The sequence below is a fragment of the Neovison vison genome, chromosome 11 (assembly GCF_020171115.1).
Source record: "Neovison vison isolate M4711 chromosome 11, ASM_NN_V1, whole genome shotgun sequence".
NCBI classification, from domain to species: Eukaryota; Metazoa; Chordata; class Mammalia; order Carnivora; family Mustelidae; genus Neogale; species Neogale vison.
This window is the reverse complement of record NC_058101.1, coordinates 35,970,330-35,984,744: the sequence shown is the minus strand read 5'-3', so window position 1 is coordinate 35,984,744 and position 14,415 is coordinate 35,970,330. Positions and strand designations below refer to the sequence as shown.

General features: G+C 37.0%; 1 protein-coding gene across 5 annotated transcripts in view; it reads left to right on the top strand.

The window, feature by feature from the left end:
- Positions 1 to 14,415, top strand: part of KLHL5 (kelch like family member 5) — an 87,970-nt gene that overhangs the window by 65,491 nt on the left and 8,064 nt on the right. For all 5 annotated transcript variants that reach the window (XM_044224527.1, XM_044224525.1, XM_044224524.1 and 2 more), the window contains 3 exons: positions 481 to 705; positions 5,897 to 6,059; positions 11,865 to 12,077. In XM_044224527.1, the coding sequence (XP_044080462.1) occupies positions 481 to 705; positions 5,897 to 6,059; positions 11,865 to 12,077 (601 nt within the window). The remainder of the gene's footprint in view (positions 1 to 480; positions 706 to 5,896; positions 6,060 to 11,864; positions 12,078 to 14,415) is intronic.

Sequence of the window (14,415 nt, the reverse complement as noted above, 5' to 3'; positions counted from 1 at the left end):
TCCCAAGCTGTGTTTCCAGACTTCCTACATCTTCAGTGTGGCCTCTTCCCTACCTTTAGTTGTGGAGTTTGTTCTCCCAGTCTTCAGATTCATTCCTGGAGGATTTAGGATTTTATAATTATCTAGTTGTCTTTGTGGGACTCGGCCACCATCTTCTCTTTTAAAGCTACCTACTAATTTTTTTTTTTATTTTGGCTTCCAAGACACTAGTCTACCCTGCTTTTCCTCCCATTTCTGTCTGTTATAAATAATCCTTTCTCACTTGACCTTTTAATACAGAGCCTTATGTATGTCCTAAAGAATAGTAGGAGATGATGTCAGAGATAGAACCAGGGGCCTGGCCACGCAGGAGCTCATTGAAGTATAATGAAAGGATTATTGTCAGTGCCAATAAAATTATACTTTTATATGTATAAATTCATAAAATACTCAAACACAGTAAAGTTTTTATTTATATAACTTCTATGTATTACTGTTAAGGAGCAACAAGCATTGAGAAGTATGATCTTCGTACAAATATGTGGACTCCTGTAGCAAATATGAATGGGAGGAGACTACAGTTTGGTGTTGCTGTGTTAGATGACAAACTGTACGTGGTTGGAGGAAGAGATGGACTGAAGACTTTGAACACTGTGGAATGCTACAATCCCAAAACAAAAACGTGGAGTGTGATGCCTCCTATGTCCACCCACAGGCATGGCCTTGGTGAGTATAACTATGCAGGTTTGTTCACGATACCATACATTAAGCTTCCGCAGCATGTTTATATTCTGTACCAGGCAGAAGACCACTGGATAGCGCTGAGTCAGCAGCAGTCAGTCACCAGCTGTTCCTTCACATGCTCCTTAACCTGAAAGCAGCATCTGGACAAACAAGCATCTACATAAATGTAACAGCAGCCAGCATAAGTAAAAACATAGATATTTCAGGATTTTATCATAGCATGAGAGAGTGATAAGCCACCTTTTTAAATATGTGTTCTGGGTTGACAATCAGTGTTAATTGAACCTGAATGAAATGCTTCTTTAAAAATCTTTAGCATTATTGTTTTTCATTGATAGCCCCTGGTTTTTAAGCAGAAGTGGGTAAAAACCCAGAGAAATCCTGAGTTGGCACAGAGAATATAATGATAGAGATTTTTCATTCTTTCATTCAATAATTCACTGAACTGACATTGATTAGCATATACTCTGTGCCGTGCTCTTTGCTCTGTGGGTCTACAAAGATGAAGAAGACACTGCCTTTATCTGAAGGAACTGATGTCTCACTCTGAGATGACAGAAGATAATTTAAGGTCCTATATCACAGGACCTATCTTTTTTTTTTTTTTTAAAGATTTTATTTATTTATTTGACAGAGAGAGATCACAAGTAGGCAGAGAGACAGGCAGAGAGAGAGAGGAGGAAGCAGGCTCCCTGCTGAGCAGAGAGCCCAATGCGGGACTCCATCCCGGGACGCGAGATCATCACCTGAGCCGAAGGCAGCGGCTTAACCCACTGAGCCACCCAGGTGCCCCCTATCTTTTTTGATAGGAGAAAAAATAGGTGAAGTAGAGAGAATTATTCGATGAGAGTGAAGCAGCTGGAAATAGAATGAGATGGGGCTTGACATGTATCTGCTTCACCTTAGCTTTTGCTGCATAACAAATACTCTGAAAGTCAGAGATTTAAAACAACCACCATTCATTTGGCCCAAGGATCTGTGCGTCCGTTGAACCATTCTTCTGGTCCAGGCTGTCTTGGATGATTTCTGCTGGGTTTTCTCATGGATCTCCAGTGGGCTGGCAGGTCAGCTAGGTGATCTCGTACAGCCTCATTCACATGTGTAGTGGTGGGCAGGTTGTTGGCCTGGGCAACAGAGACAGTTGGGCCACATGCCTCCAATCATTTTTCGGGCTAGGCAGGCTTCTTCACATGGGGGCAGTCAGAGGGTTTCAAAAGCAGCAAGAGAAGGCAAGCCACAGAGCACAGACTTTTCAAGCTTCTGCTTGCTTCGTGTTTGCTAATGTTGCACAGGTCACAACAAGTCCCATGGGCAAGCCCAGGTTCAAAGAGGAGAGAAAAAGATTATTCTTATCTATATATATATGCATGTATTTATGTATTTATGTTTCTATTCATGTGTATATTTTAGTCTAGTTGATGCACAATGTTACTTTGATTTCAGGTGTCCATCTTAGTGATTTGATAAGTTTATACATTGTGCTATATTTACCACAAGCATAGTTACCATCTGTCCCTTTGTACATCCCTATTTCATTATCATTGACTATATTCAAGGCTCTGCCTCTTTTTCCATGACCTACTCATTAGCTAGAAGCCTGGATCTCCCTCTCCACTCATTTTGTCGAGCCCTCCATCTCCCTCCCCTCTGGCAACCATCTGTTTATTCTCTGTATCTGTAGTTCTGATTCTGTTTTTTATTTGTTTTTTCATTTTCATTTTATTTTTAAAAAGATTTCTATTTATTTGGGATAGAGAAAGAGTGAGAGAGCACAAGCAGAAGGAGTGGGAGACGCAGGGAGCCCAACACAGAGCTCGATCCCAGGACCCTGGGATCATGACCTGAGCTGAATGCAGACGCTTAACTGACTGAGCCACCAAGGCACCCGTGTTTATTCATTTTTTAGATGCCATCTATGAACGGAATCATATGGCATTTGTCTTTCTCAGTCTGCCTTATTTTACTTAGCATAATACCCGCTAGGTCCATTCATGTTGTCTCAAATGGCATGATCTCATCATTTTTACAATGTAATATTCCTGTGTGGGGGTATGTGTGTGTGTGAAAGATATCACATCTTTTTTATCCATTCATCTATTGATGGACAGCTCTTCTTGGTGGGAGGAGCTGCAGGGTCACATTGAAAATAGGCATGCATTCAGCAAGAAGAATTTGTGGCCATATTGTCAATGTATCACCATTTGGAAAAGGTTTAAATTAGTAGCAATAAAGAATTTGATAGGTCATCATAAAAGATGAATTAAAAGATGGATGAGTAGCAATGAAGTCATAGTTCAGTTTCAATAGCATAGCTTTGTACTACATTCAATTTATTAACGCTGAGCACCAGAGTAGAGGCTGCGAAAAAAAAGTCAATAGCCAGTAATGAAAATTATCTAGGCATGAAGATTGGTCTGATAGTGGGAACAGCAAAAAAAAATCAGAGAAACAAGTGATTCTACTATTTGCAATTGGGTTTCAGTTCAAGGTGATCTTAAGTTTCAAGCTTGGTAAGGAAGTAAAACCAGAAGGTTAGGGGTAAAGTACTAAGAAGGGGAGCTTAAAATTAACTATATGAGATCTAACAAAACTATAAGATAATAATCTTGAGTCCATAAAATCAACTTATTACTTAGGCACAGAATGGGAATATATCTTTTTTTTTTTTTAAAGATTTTATTTATTTATTTGACAGAGAGAGATCACAAGTAGGCAGAGAGGCAGGCAGAGAGAGAGAGAGATGAGGAAGCAGGCTCCCTGCTGAGCAGAGAGCCTGATGCGGAACTCGATCCCAGGACCCTGAGATCATGACCTGAGCCGAAGGCAGCGGCTTAACCCACTGAGCCACCCAGGCACCCCAGAATGGGAATATATCTTAAAAGCAGCATGAATGAGACTTAAAAACAGGTTGACCATAAAGTCCAGGGTCAGTAATGTGATTTGCCTGCATACTTACCCCACCGTGGAGAAAAGAAATTTAATTTTAACTTAAGATAAATTATTATGGTATGTAGAATAAGAATGCCCATAATCCTGTTATGTTTTGTGCAGATCAGATTGTACATAGAATACTGTCATTACTTCTAATTACCATACAAAATGCTTTATTGAAGCAAATTCAAAGGGGAAGGATCATGTAGTTCTTTTTTCCAGATTGTTCTGTCATTCTTATTTACTTATTTACCGGATAATAAATCAGTGTTAAAATTTGAACTTAAAGGGGCGCCTGGGTGGCTCAGTGGGTTAAAGCCACTGCCTTCGGCTCAGGTCATGATCCCAGGGTCCTGGGATCGAGCCCTGCATCGGGCTCTCTGTTCGGTGGGGAGCCTGCTTCCCTTCCTCTCTCTCTGCCTGCCTCTTTGTCTACTTGTGATCTCTGTCAAATAAATAAATAAAATCTTTTTTTTAAAAAAATTGAACTTAAAAACCTAACGGAAGTTAAAAAAGAAACTCTTACATAGGAAACACTCCTTTTATCTCTTTTAGAAATTTGAGAATTAAATAAATTTTAAATAATTAAAGATTCCATAATTAAATAGATTTCATTTTGAAGAAGTGGTTCTACTGCTAAAATTTATTTTCAAAGATATTGTTTAAGAAGTTGAACTAGATGCACCCATTAATTTTTCTTCCAGCTCTTTAATTAATTCCATGCACATATACACAGATAATTGGGTATATTTTTTATATATTTGGAACTATATACGTGGGTGTATATGTGTGGTTGTACATACTATCCCCTTTACCTCACCTTCTCTTCTCTCAGATATCTCCATGTCTGACTTCATCCATATTTTTGTTCAAATATCATTTTGTCCAAATGTCATTTTGTCCAAATGTCACTTTGCCCAAGAGGTCTCCCCAACCCTCCCCGACCCTCCCTACCCTTCTACTCAGTTCCATTTTTCTTATTAGCATTTATCAATACCTGAAATATATTTTGCCTGTTTCCTGACTAAAAAATTAGGCCCATGATGGTAGAGCCCTTATTTGTTATCTTTTATTAAACATTTGGCACTTAATAAACACTAAATAGATGTTTGTTGAATAAGGAAATAAATGAATCCGGCTTGGTTCCCTGGTGATGAATCACACCAATAGATTGTGGTATCAAGTCTAACTACAGTGAAAGGAATAAAAATGATTTCTCAAATATACCTTAAATCTGAATTACTGAAAAAGCTTTTTATTATGGCAGTGTGTACATATTGTGTGGTTTTAAATCACTTTCTACTGTTGGACCTCAAGATACTGCCTTTAAAACTTATTAGACCAGAGCTGTAGAGCTACCCTCTCACCCCATCCCACCTACCAAGCAAGAAGAGCTAGAAAGAAACCAGGTATCTTTACCATAAATGTTTCCTTAATTAAATTTGCATGTTTAAGATTCATTGTACTACCCAAAGCAATCTACCGATTCAGTACATTCCCTGTCAAAATTCCAGTGACATTTTTCAAAGAAAAAGAACAAATAATCCTAAAATTTGAATGAGGCCACAAAAAATGAATAAATAAAAACAAAACAAAAATAGCAAAGCAAACTTGAGAAAGAAGGACAAGACTAGAGGCTTCAAACTATACTACGTAACACATTATGGTATTTGGCTTAAAAACAGACACATAGATGGATGGAACAAAATAGAGAGTCCAGAAATAAACCCATGCATATATGGTTAACTAATTTACAACAGAGGAGCCAGGAACATAGAATGGGGAAAGGACTGTCTTCAATAAATGGTGCTGGGAAAACCGGACAGTCACAGGCAAAAGAATGAAAGTAGACTTTTATCCTATAGCAGACACAAAATAAACTCAAAATGGGTTAAAGTATTGAACATAAGAACCATAAAACCATAGACAAAAACGTAGGTGGTAAACTGTATATTGAGATTCCAATTAAAATGCGATCTTTAAGACGTAGCAGCAAATCTGAAGTCATTGCTTCTTTTTTTTCTTTTTTTAAAGATTTTATTTATTTATTTGACAGAGAGACAGCAAGAGAAGGAACACAAGCAGGGAGAGTGGGAGAGGGAGAAGCAGGTTTCCTGCTGGAAGCCCCATGTAGAGCTGATCCCAGGACCCTGCGATCATGACCTGAGCCAAAGGCAGACGCCTAACAACTGAGCCACCCAAGTGCCCCTGAAGTCATTGTTTCTTTCCTGTCTCCTTACAGGTGTGGCTGTATTGGAAGGTCCCATGTATGCCGTAGGCGGACATGATGGCTGGAGCTATCTGAACACAGTGGAAAGATGGGACCCTCAGGCTCGTCAGTGGAATTTTGTTGCCACTATGTCCACCCCCAGGAGCACAGTAGGTGTGGCAGTACTAAGTGGAAAGTAAGGAAATATTTAAAATTTTATTTAAAACACAATAAGCCAAATTTATTGAGGTATACATCTAAGTTAAAAATATACATTAAAAAAAACACAAAATCATGAAAGGGGAAAACTTTTAAGAGCAATGCAAACTTTTAAAATAGTCTCTTTTTATTGTAATTGTAAATATAAATAACTCACCATGTTAGGTTTTCATTCTAATATACCAGTTTTATATATATATATACATATATATGTGTATATATATATAATATACTGATTATATATACATATATAATTCTATATATAATAATATATTGTAAATTTCAAGTTATTTTGTATGGAGAAATTTTATATACATAGGCAATAGAGTATAAGTCTGGAGGTTTATAAAGCTTTAAAAGCATATAGTGTTTTAAATGTAGTAGATGCCCTCTAAGTGTTTTCCTAAATAATTCCTTCCATCTCGTCTACTGACTTATCTTTACTTTTACTTCTTATCTTGGTAAACTGCTGAAAACTGAAATGCACTTAGAAAGGTGCTCTCTTGGCTCTTGTCTTTTCTAACTGGAGTTAACGGATTTGGACAGAACCATCACCAATAGCTCTTGGTAACTCAGAGTTTAAATCCATATCAAAGACCTTTCTTCCATAAAATGAAGCCCTGTATGGTTATTAAATAAATGTTGTTGGTTGCATGCCTTTACTCACTCAAAAGGCTTTATCGTCATTTACAGAAAAGAGAAGGAATCAAAGTTAAAAGAGACTTAAAATTATTTGTAGAATTCTATTGATTGATTGGTAAAAGAAAAAAATGAGAAAATATTAGTAAAATTTTTATGAAAATTTATAAAATTTTTTATGACCTAAGGTCCTGGTTCCTCAGGACCTATAAGTTATGTCCTACGTTTTCTTAGTTTTTAGCAGTATTACAAGTGATAAGATAGAGAAATAGAAACCCACTTTTTGAAATGTACCTGATTTCCACACCCCTCCCTTCATGTGTTTTAACTGAAGAAAGAACTTCAAAATTAGCAGTCAGCCACCAAAGAATCTAGTAAATGAGAAAATGAACAGTATCTTTTCCGTTTTAACCCTTTAGTTAAAATTTCTGGGAGTAGTTCATTGATCTAATTCTTGTTCACCGGCATATTTCCTAGCCTAGAAATAAATGTTTCTAAGAGCACAAAAAGGATAGCTGCCTTCTGTAAAATCTGATTTGTAGACCTATAGCAGCTTTAACTTCGAGGCATGGAAATAATTTACTTTCTCACTTTCTCTTGCTCTCTTATGAGAAATAAATATTTCAGTCTTTAGTTCATCTAAGGTACAATTTATTCGATATTGACACTGAGACCATCAAAGAATCAGGTCAGAAGCTGAGGAGCTCTCATCTACTAACTATTAAGACATTGATTTTGAAACTTCAGGAGCTTCGAGGACTAAGCCTTCTTTATGGTCTCACCTCTGTGCCCATCTCTCCGCTCCTCCCCCTCTCCCCTCCCCTCCCCTGTGCATCTCACACTCCAGCAGAACTAGCCTATTTGCAGGGCGCCTGGGTGGCTCCGTTGGTTAAGTGTCTGCTTTCACCACAGGTCATGATCCCAGGGTCCTGGGATTGAGCCCCACGTTGGGCTCCCTGCTCAGTGGGAAGTCTGTTTTTCTCTCTCCCCCTCCCGCTCCCCTTGCTCATGTGCTCTCTCTCTCAAATAGATGAATAAAATGTTTTATTTTAAAAAACTAACCTATTTGTGGAAAATACATTTTGTTTCACACTCCCATAATGTTTTAACTCATTGCCTCTGTCTTTGAGTGTTGTTTCCCCACTTTTGTGCCTGGAAAATTCAGCATCCTTGAAACTCACTCAGAAGTCTCTGGAACACTTTCCCATTTCCATTCCCATCTATCTCCTCATCCTTCCCTACACTGACTGTCCCTTCCACCCTCAACATTTTCACTGTGCATAATTTGTATATGATTGTGTTAAAACAGGAACCATTCTATTGTTGTTACTATTTACTAGTCCATGTAGATCAGGGTCTTGAGTGACCTGGTCTTTTCGTTCTTACATGTAGTATGGTACCTGGAACATAACCTGAAGTGTACAGTCTTACTGAAGAATGTTCCAGTACCACTTAGATGCAGTGGTGCTTGTAATCACCCCCAAGAGGAGGATGTGTTAACATATCAACTAGCACTTTTCTAAGCTTGCTTTATTTATTTATTTTTTAAGATTTATTTATTTGTCAGTGAGAGAGGGAGAGAGCACAAGCAGGGGGAGCAGCAGGCAGAGGGAGAAGTAGGCTACCTGGGGAGCAGGGAGCCCAAACACAGGACTCAACCCAGGACCCCAGGATCATGACCTGAGCCAAAGGCAGATGCTTAACTGACTGAGCCACCCAGGCACCCCTCTAAGTGTGCTTTAAAACAAAGTAGCAATATTTTTAAATATTTTGTTTTTTTCCATTTTGAGGTACATATCCAGAATATGAAAAAATAGAAATCACGTTATTTTTGTTTAAATATGCAGTTGATTGAAAAAAAAAAAACTATGCATCTTTTCTCTACTACTCCTTTATGATTTAGAATGAATCATTTCCCTGTGCCTCAGTTTTTTAATTTATAAAATGAAAAGCCTGGATTCACTATTGTTTTTGTTATTTTAACTTATTTTATAATGCTTCCTAATGCAAAATATAATTGTTTCTTTAGAGAAGAACTGTTTGAATGTTTTATGAGTTACATCTTGTATCTTGAAAATTCAAAGTGTTAAAATTTTTCTTTCTACCCTGTTTGAGAGAAACTTTATTTACAATTCCAATTGCTTGGGCTACTTTTAAGGCCCTGGCTGTCAAATATTTTTCATAGTAGAATCTCTATCTCAAAACAACCTTACAAAAACCCCAATACTTAAGACAAATGGAAACTCAAGATTATTATAGACTTATCTTAAATTTAAGCTCAAGTTTAAAGCATGTATTTATTATAAAAAATCGATATAGAAGAACAAGTCTGTTTTAAAGAACACCGGATTATTTCTATGTTTTGTTTTTGTTGTTCAGTATAAAGAAAAATCCTGATTCACAAATAAGTCGCTGAGAAGATAACAGTTATTTTAACTGCTAGAGCAATTTAATTGGACTCTCGGGAAACTTTTCAGTTAAATTGTTGATGTAGCTTGAGAGTATTAGAAATTTTTTTTTCCTAAGTTAAATCCCAATATCCACCAATCCATTGCATTCTTGATCATAATTTTAAATGTCAGGCATGAGGAAGTCTTATTTTAAAGTCTATAGTACAATGCAATTTGACACAACCACAATTTGACATAATGTTTCTCTTTTTATTTGTAATAGCTACTGTCATGGGGGAAAGAGATGAGTTATAAATCTTGTATGGCATTTAATTGAGCCAGATATTTTGAAAACTATTAAAACTTGGATTTCAGGGTCACCTGGGTGGCTCAGTCAGTTGGGGTTTGGCCTCTTGATATCTGTTTGAGTTGTGGTCTCAGGGCAGTGGGTGGGGGCCCTTCATGGGACTCACACTGAGCGTAGAGCCTGCTCGAGGTTTTCTCTCTCTCTCTCTCTAAAAACAAAACAAAACTTGAATTTCAAATACACCATTTTGGGGACCTCCTGAAGTACTCCACAGAATCCTATTCTTAGAAAACAATTTGAAAACCATTGCTTGAGATAATGTTTCTTTAGGAAGTGTTATTGGTACACATTAGCCCTTAACATTAGCTCAGTGTAAATGTTGTTTGTATGCGTAAGACCTAAAAATGTCATTTTCTAGAAGAATATAGAGACAGAATTCATTTTCCCCCGAAAAAAATAGAGACAGAATTCATTTTTTCCCCCGAAACACTTAGACCATGTTTACCCTGTGTAAAGCACTTTGAACAGTGTAAAGCACTGTTCAAAGTATTTTACATTTGGTCATCAATAATCCTACGAGGCAGGGCTTAGAGATGTTTTGGATGATGATATTCAGGCAGCTGGAGGGAGGTTAAATAATTGTCCACGGTCAGAGCTCGTAAGTGTAAGAACCACAGTTCAAATCCAGAGCCCAGCTCCAGAGTTCACCTCTTAATCCCTGTACTGCACCACTTTTCACAGTCAAGACCCATGAGTTCACTCTGAAGAGGGGATGGTGCCTTGAATTTGTGTGTGTGCACGCATGTGTGCATAGACACGCATGCGTGTACATGTTTTTTAAATTATGGGTGTTTTCTAATTCTTGATGTCTTCTGATAGTCTGTGATTCATATTCAAACAATTATTCTACCAAGTATTAGTTAAAAATGAGAACAAAAAAAAATGAGAACAGTTTAAGAACAGTAACACAAGAAAGTAGTTTTTGACAGATAAAAACTTTTAACAAAGTTTCAAATGAATTTCAGTTTCCATACTATTTTTTTTTTAAAGATTTATTTATTTGACAGAGAGAATAGGCAGAGAGGCAGGCAGAGAGAGAGAGGAGGAAGCAGGCTCCCTGCCGAGCAGAGAGCCCGATGCGGGACTCGATCCCAGGACCCCGAGATCATGACCTGAGCCGAAGGCAGCGGCTTAACCCACTGAGCCACCCAGGCGCCCCTCCATACTATTAATACAAAGTTTAAAACAAGATATTGCCACACACATATGTTGCTGTCTAAGATATGGTCATCTTCTCACTAAAGAACCACTTTGAGTGGTAGAGTGAACTTTACATTATGAATTAAAATGAATAAATGTCTTTAAAATATGTATATTTAGCAGTATAAATACTTAGAGTTTTAATTGGCAGATTATAGCTCAAGTATTATTTCCTGAGCTAAAAAAGAAGTTAAATATTAACTAAGGCATCTGTAAATTCAAAATGTGGGAACTTTTATATAAGCAATGATCTGAATTTATTACTCTTGAGAAAACTATTAAAATATATTTTATATATATTTTAAGGTCAGAGTAAAAGACTAAGGTTAATGCAGTATCTTGACAGGTAATGAATTAAAATTTATCTACTAGGCAACATTTAGGACATTAACATACCATATTCATTTTAGATAACTTACAGTATCCTTCTCTGCAGTAATCTAAATTAATGGAGGATCACAGTTTGTATGTAATAAATATTAATTTATACACCACTGTTTCAAGCAATCCTTTTATTCTCCTATTTCACTTCTGCAAGAACATCCCAGGTGCTCATAGTACAGCTGCTCATTACTCTAACTGTGTCCTGGTTCTGCTTCTGACCCTGTATAAGCCTCTTAATCTCCATGAGCCTGTTTCTTCACCCATGAAACAGGAATATAAATGGTTTCCCGTAGCATTATTGAGATGATTAAGTTAATACAGGTAAAATATCTAGTCTGTGGTAGGTGCAGAGAAGGTTCATTTCTTTCCTTTATAACGTAGTCCTGTCTTAGCTATTTAAGAAAGAAGTCATGGTATATTTATGTACTGCATTTTATCTATTCTAAGACACATCTTACGCCTCTAAAATTGTGATGTGTCTTATAATCCGTGGTGACTTATCAGAAATAGTTGTCATTGCTTTCAGGTGAGTTTGTTCTTTTTTTATGTATATACAGAGTAATAGCTGGTATATATACATACACACATATACATATGATATATACATATATGTAATTTACATATGATATATACATATGTCATATAATTGGTAGCATATCTTCTTGCTTGATGGCACATAAACTGAGAGTGTGTCTTATAATCTATGGCACTTTAATTTCAAAGAAATACCCTAAGAATAATCTCTTTGCCTTCATCATATGATGGCGCTCTTTTTTATTTGTTATTCTATTTGTTCTTACAGACTTTATGCAGTTGGTGGTCGTGATGGAAGTTCTTGCCTCAAATCAGTAGAATGTTTTGATCCTCACACTAATAAATGGACACTCTGTGCACAAATGTCAAAAAGGAGAGGGGGAGTCGGAGTAACTACGTGGAATGGATTGCTGTATGCGATTGGAGGACACGATGCCCCTGCATCCAACTTGACTTCCAGGCTCTCAGACTGTGTGGAAAGGTAATTTCCTGTGAAGGAAAACTTTGTCTGACACTTTCAGACAAATCATTGACTCCTTATTGAACATCCAGCCCACGCAAGACAGTTTCTTCCCAGCTTTGTGAACACTGGGTCGTCTGCTCTGGCTGTCTGCTGGTCTCTTTCCTAACAGCTTTTCTCAGATTCTTCTCTCCCCATATTACGGCCTACTTAAGATTTACCTTAGAATTGATTATGTAATTTGTTAATTGAGTCATATGACACTTATTGTGCATGTATTTCATATTGGATACTATACCTGACAAGAAGAAGAGAAGAGCTTGATGAATTTCAGAGAGAAGGAGTAGGGACTGGAGGCTAAGGAAGAAGTGAAAAGGAGAGGAGCTTTTCTAACGCATTTTGATATAAGGAAATACTATGAAATAATAAAATTTTAAAAAAACTAATATGGCTTAAAAGTTATATAAGTCATCCAAACTGGCCTCCTGAAACTCACATATGGGACTAGGTAAAGAACCTAATTACATCAGTGGACGATTTGGACAACAGTTCAGGCTTCCATCTGTTGTTTTTAGTCTGGTTCAAGGAATGGAGAGGACTGAGTGGATTTAGAAGGTAGAGTCCATGGAGCATGAATGAACACTCCAAAGCAGAAGGGGATACGGTTCATTCAGAAAACTGAAAGGAGGCCACTCTGTGTCTGGGGGAAAAGAGAGGGAGAGAGACAGTGGCCGGAAAGGAGGCAGACTAGGGTGGAGACGGGGGCAGATCACATAGAATCTTAAGGATTCTGGATTTTAAAGAGCAATGGGAAGTTGTGTGTGTGTGTGTGTGTGTGTGTTATTCATACATGATTGGAAGAAAGTTAAAAAGTGAAATGCGGGTTTGATGACAATCATGCTTTCTGTGAAATAATAAGGAGGATTGGTTTGTTGTCTTTTGAGAAAGCAGGAAAGTTATACTTGCATTTGCCCTGTGTTAGGGAGAAAGTGATTCAGACTATGCTCCCTGTGTGTTACACTCCAGGAAAGGAATATGGAAGTCTTTGTATACTTTACCCCATGAGTTATAGGCTCACTGCAGTACTGCACCCAGTGAAAAATTCTTCATTGTGCAAGAGGTTTTAGCATTTTAGCATGATGTATCTGCTCTTAGACAGACAACTCTGGGCTGTTCTAATTAATATATTTCATGAAAAGCACAAGAAGGTTCAAAAGTGGACAGCTTTCATGATTGCATCTGTAAGCCATCTCACCTAGCCCTTCATGTATTGATTTCCTCAGATTTTCAGTAGATAATCGAAAATCTTACAGCAGTTTTCAGTATTTACGTTAGCTCTTTTGGATCATTAAGTGTTATGGATTTACCAAATGAATCTGTAATATTGTAAATTAAACGTTTTCAGGAAAATATTGATTTTTTTTCTAAAATATGTTCAAATGTACTTTAAATAGCAGTGATAAGATAAAGGGTAGGCTTAAAGAACTAAACCATTTTTATTTTCTTGAAAGAAAAAAAGTGTTAACAGTTTACATGGAAAGAAAAATTAAATTGAATAAAAAGCATGTTCTGAAATAGGCATCTCAAGCCCTAAAAATAAAAAGTGAAATATTTAGAAGATCAAATACAAACCAAACTGTTAATAGGGGTTAGCACTTGACTCTATAATTAAAGTTGGAAGGAAATGAGGCTAGTTATTGCATATTTTATATATTTTTGTAATCTTTGAATTTTTGTTACAAGAATGTATTCTTTGCTAATAGGAAAAAATTGTAACAAGTGAACCAACTCATCTTTAAGGTGACATTTATCAAATGCTTAACTGTGCATTTTCATTTAACCCTCAATGCTACCTGGTGAGCAATATTTTCACCAATAAAGAGACTAAGATGTAAAGATTTTAAATAACTTTACAATACCACAGAACCAGTGATTGGAAGGATAAGGACTCGAGATTCTTCAGCCCAAATCCAAAGCCCATTCTCAAACCACTTTGCTATACACCTCTCTCAGGTGTTTCTGGATGTGTTGATATTCTTTTATTGAGGTATAATTGACATACAACGTTTTATTAGTCTCAGGTATATGACATAATGATTTGACATTTGTATATATTGAGAAATGATCACAGTAAGTCTAGTTAACATCCATCACCGTATATAGTTACAATTTTTTTCTTGTGATGAGAACCTTAAAGATCTACTCTCTTAGCAACTTCCAAACATGCAGTACAGTATCATTAACTACATCGCCATGCTGTACGTGACATCCCCATAACTCATGTATTTTATAACTAGAAATTTGTCCCTTTTGACTCTCTTCCTCCATTTGACCCACCCCCTCCATGCCCCACCTCTGG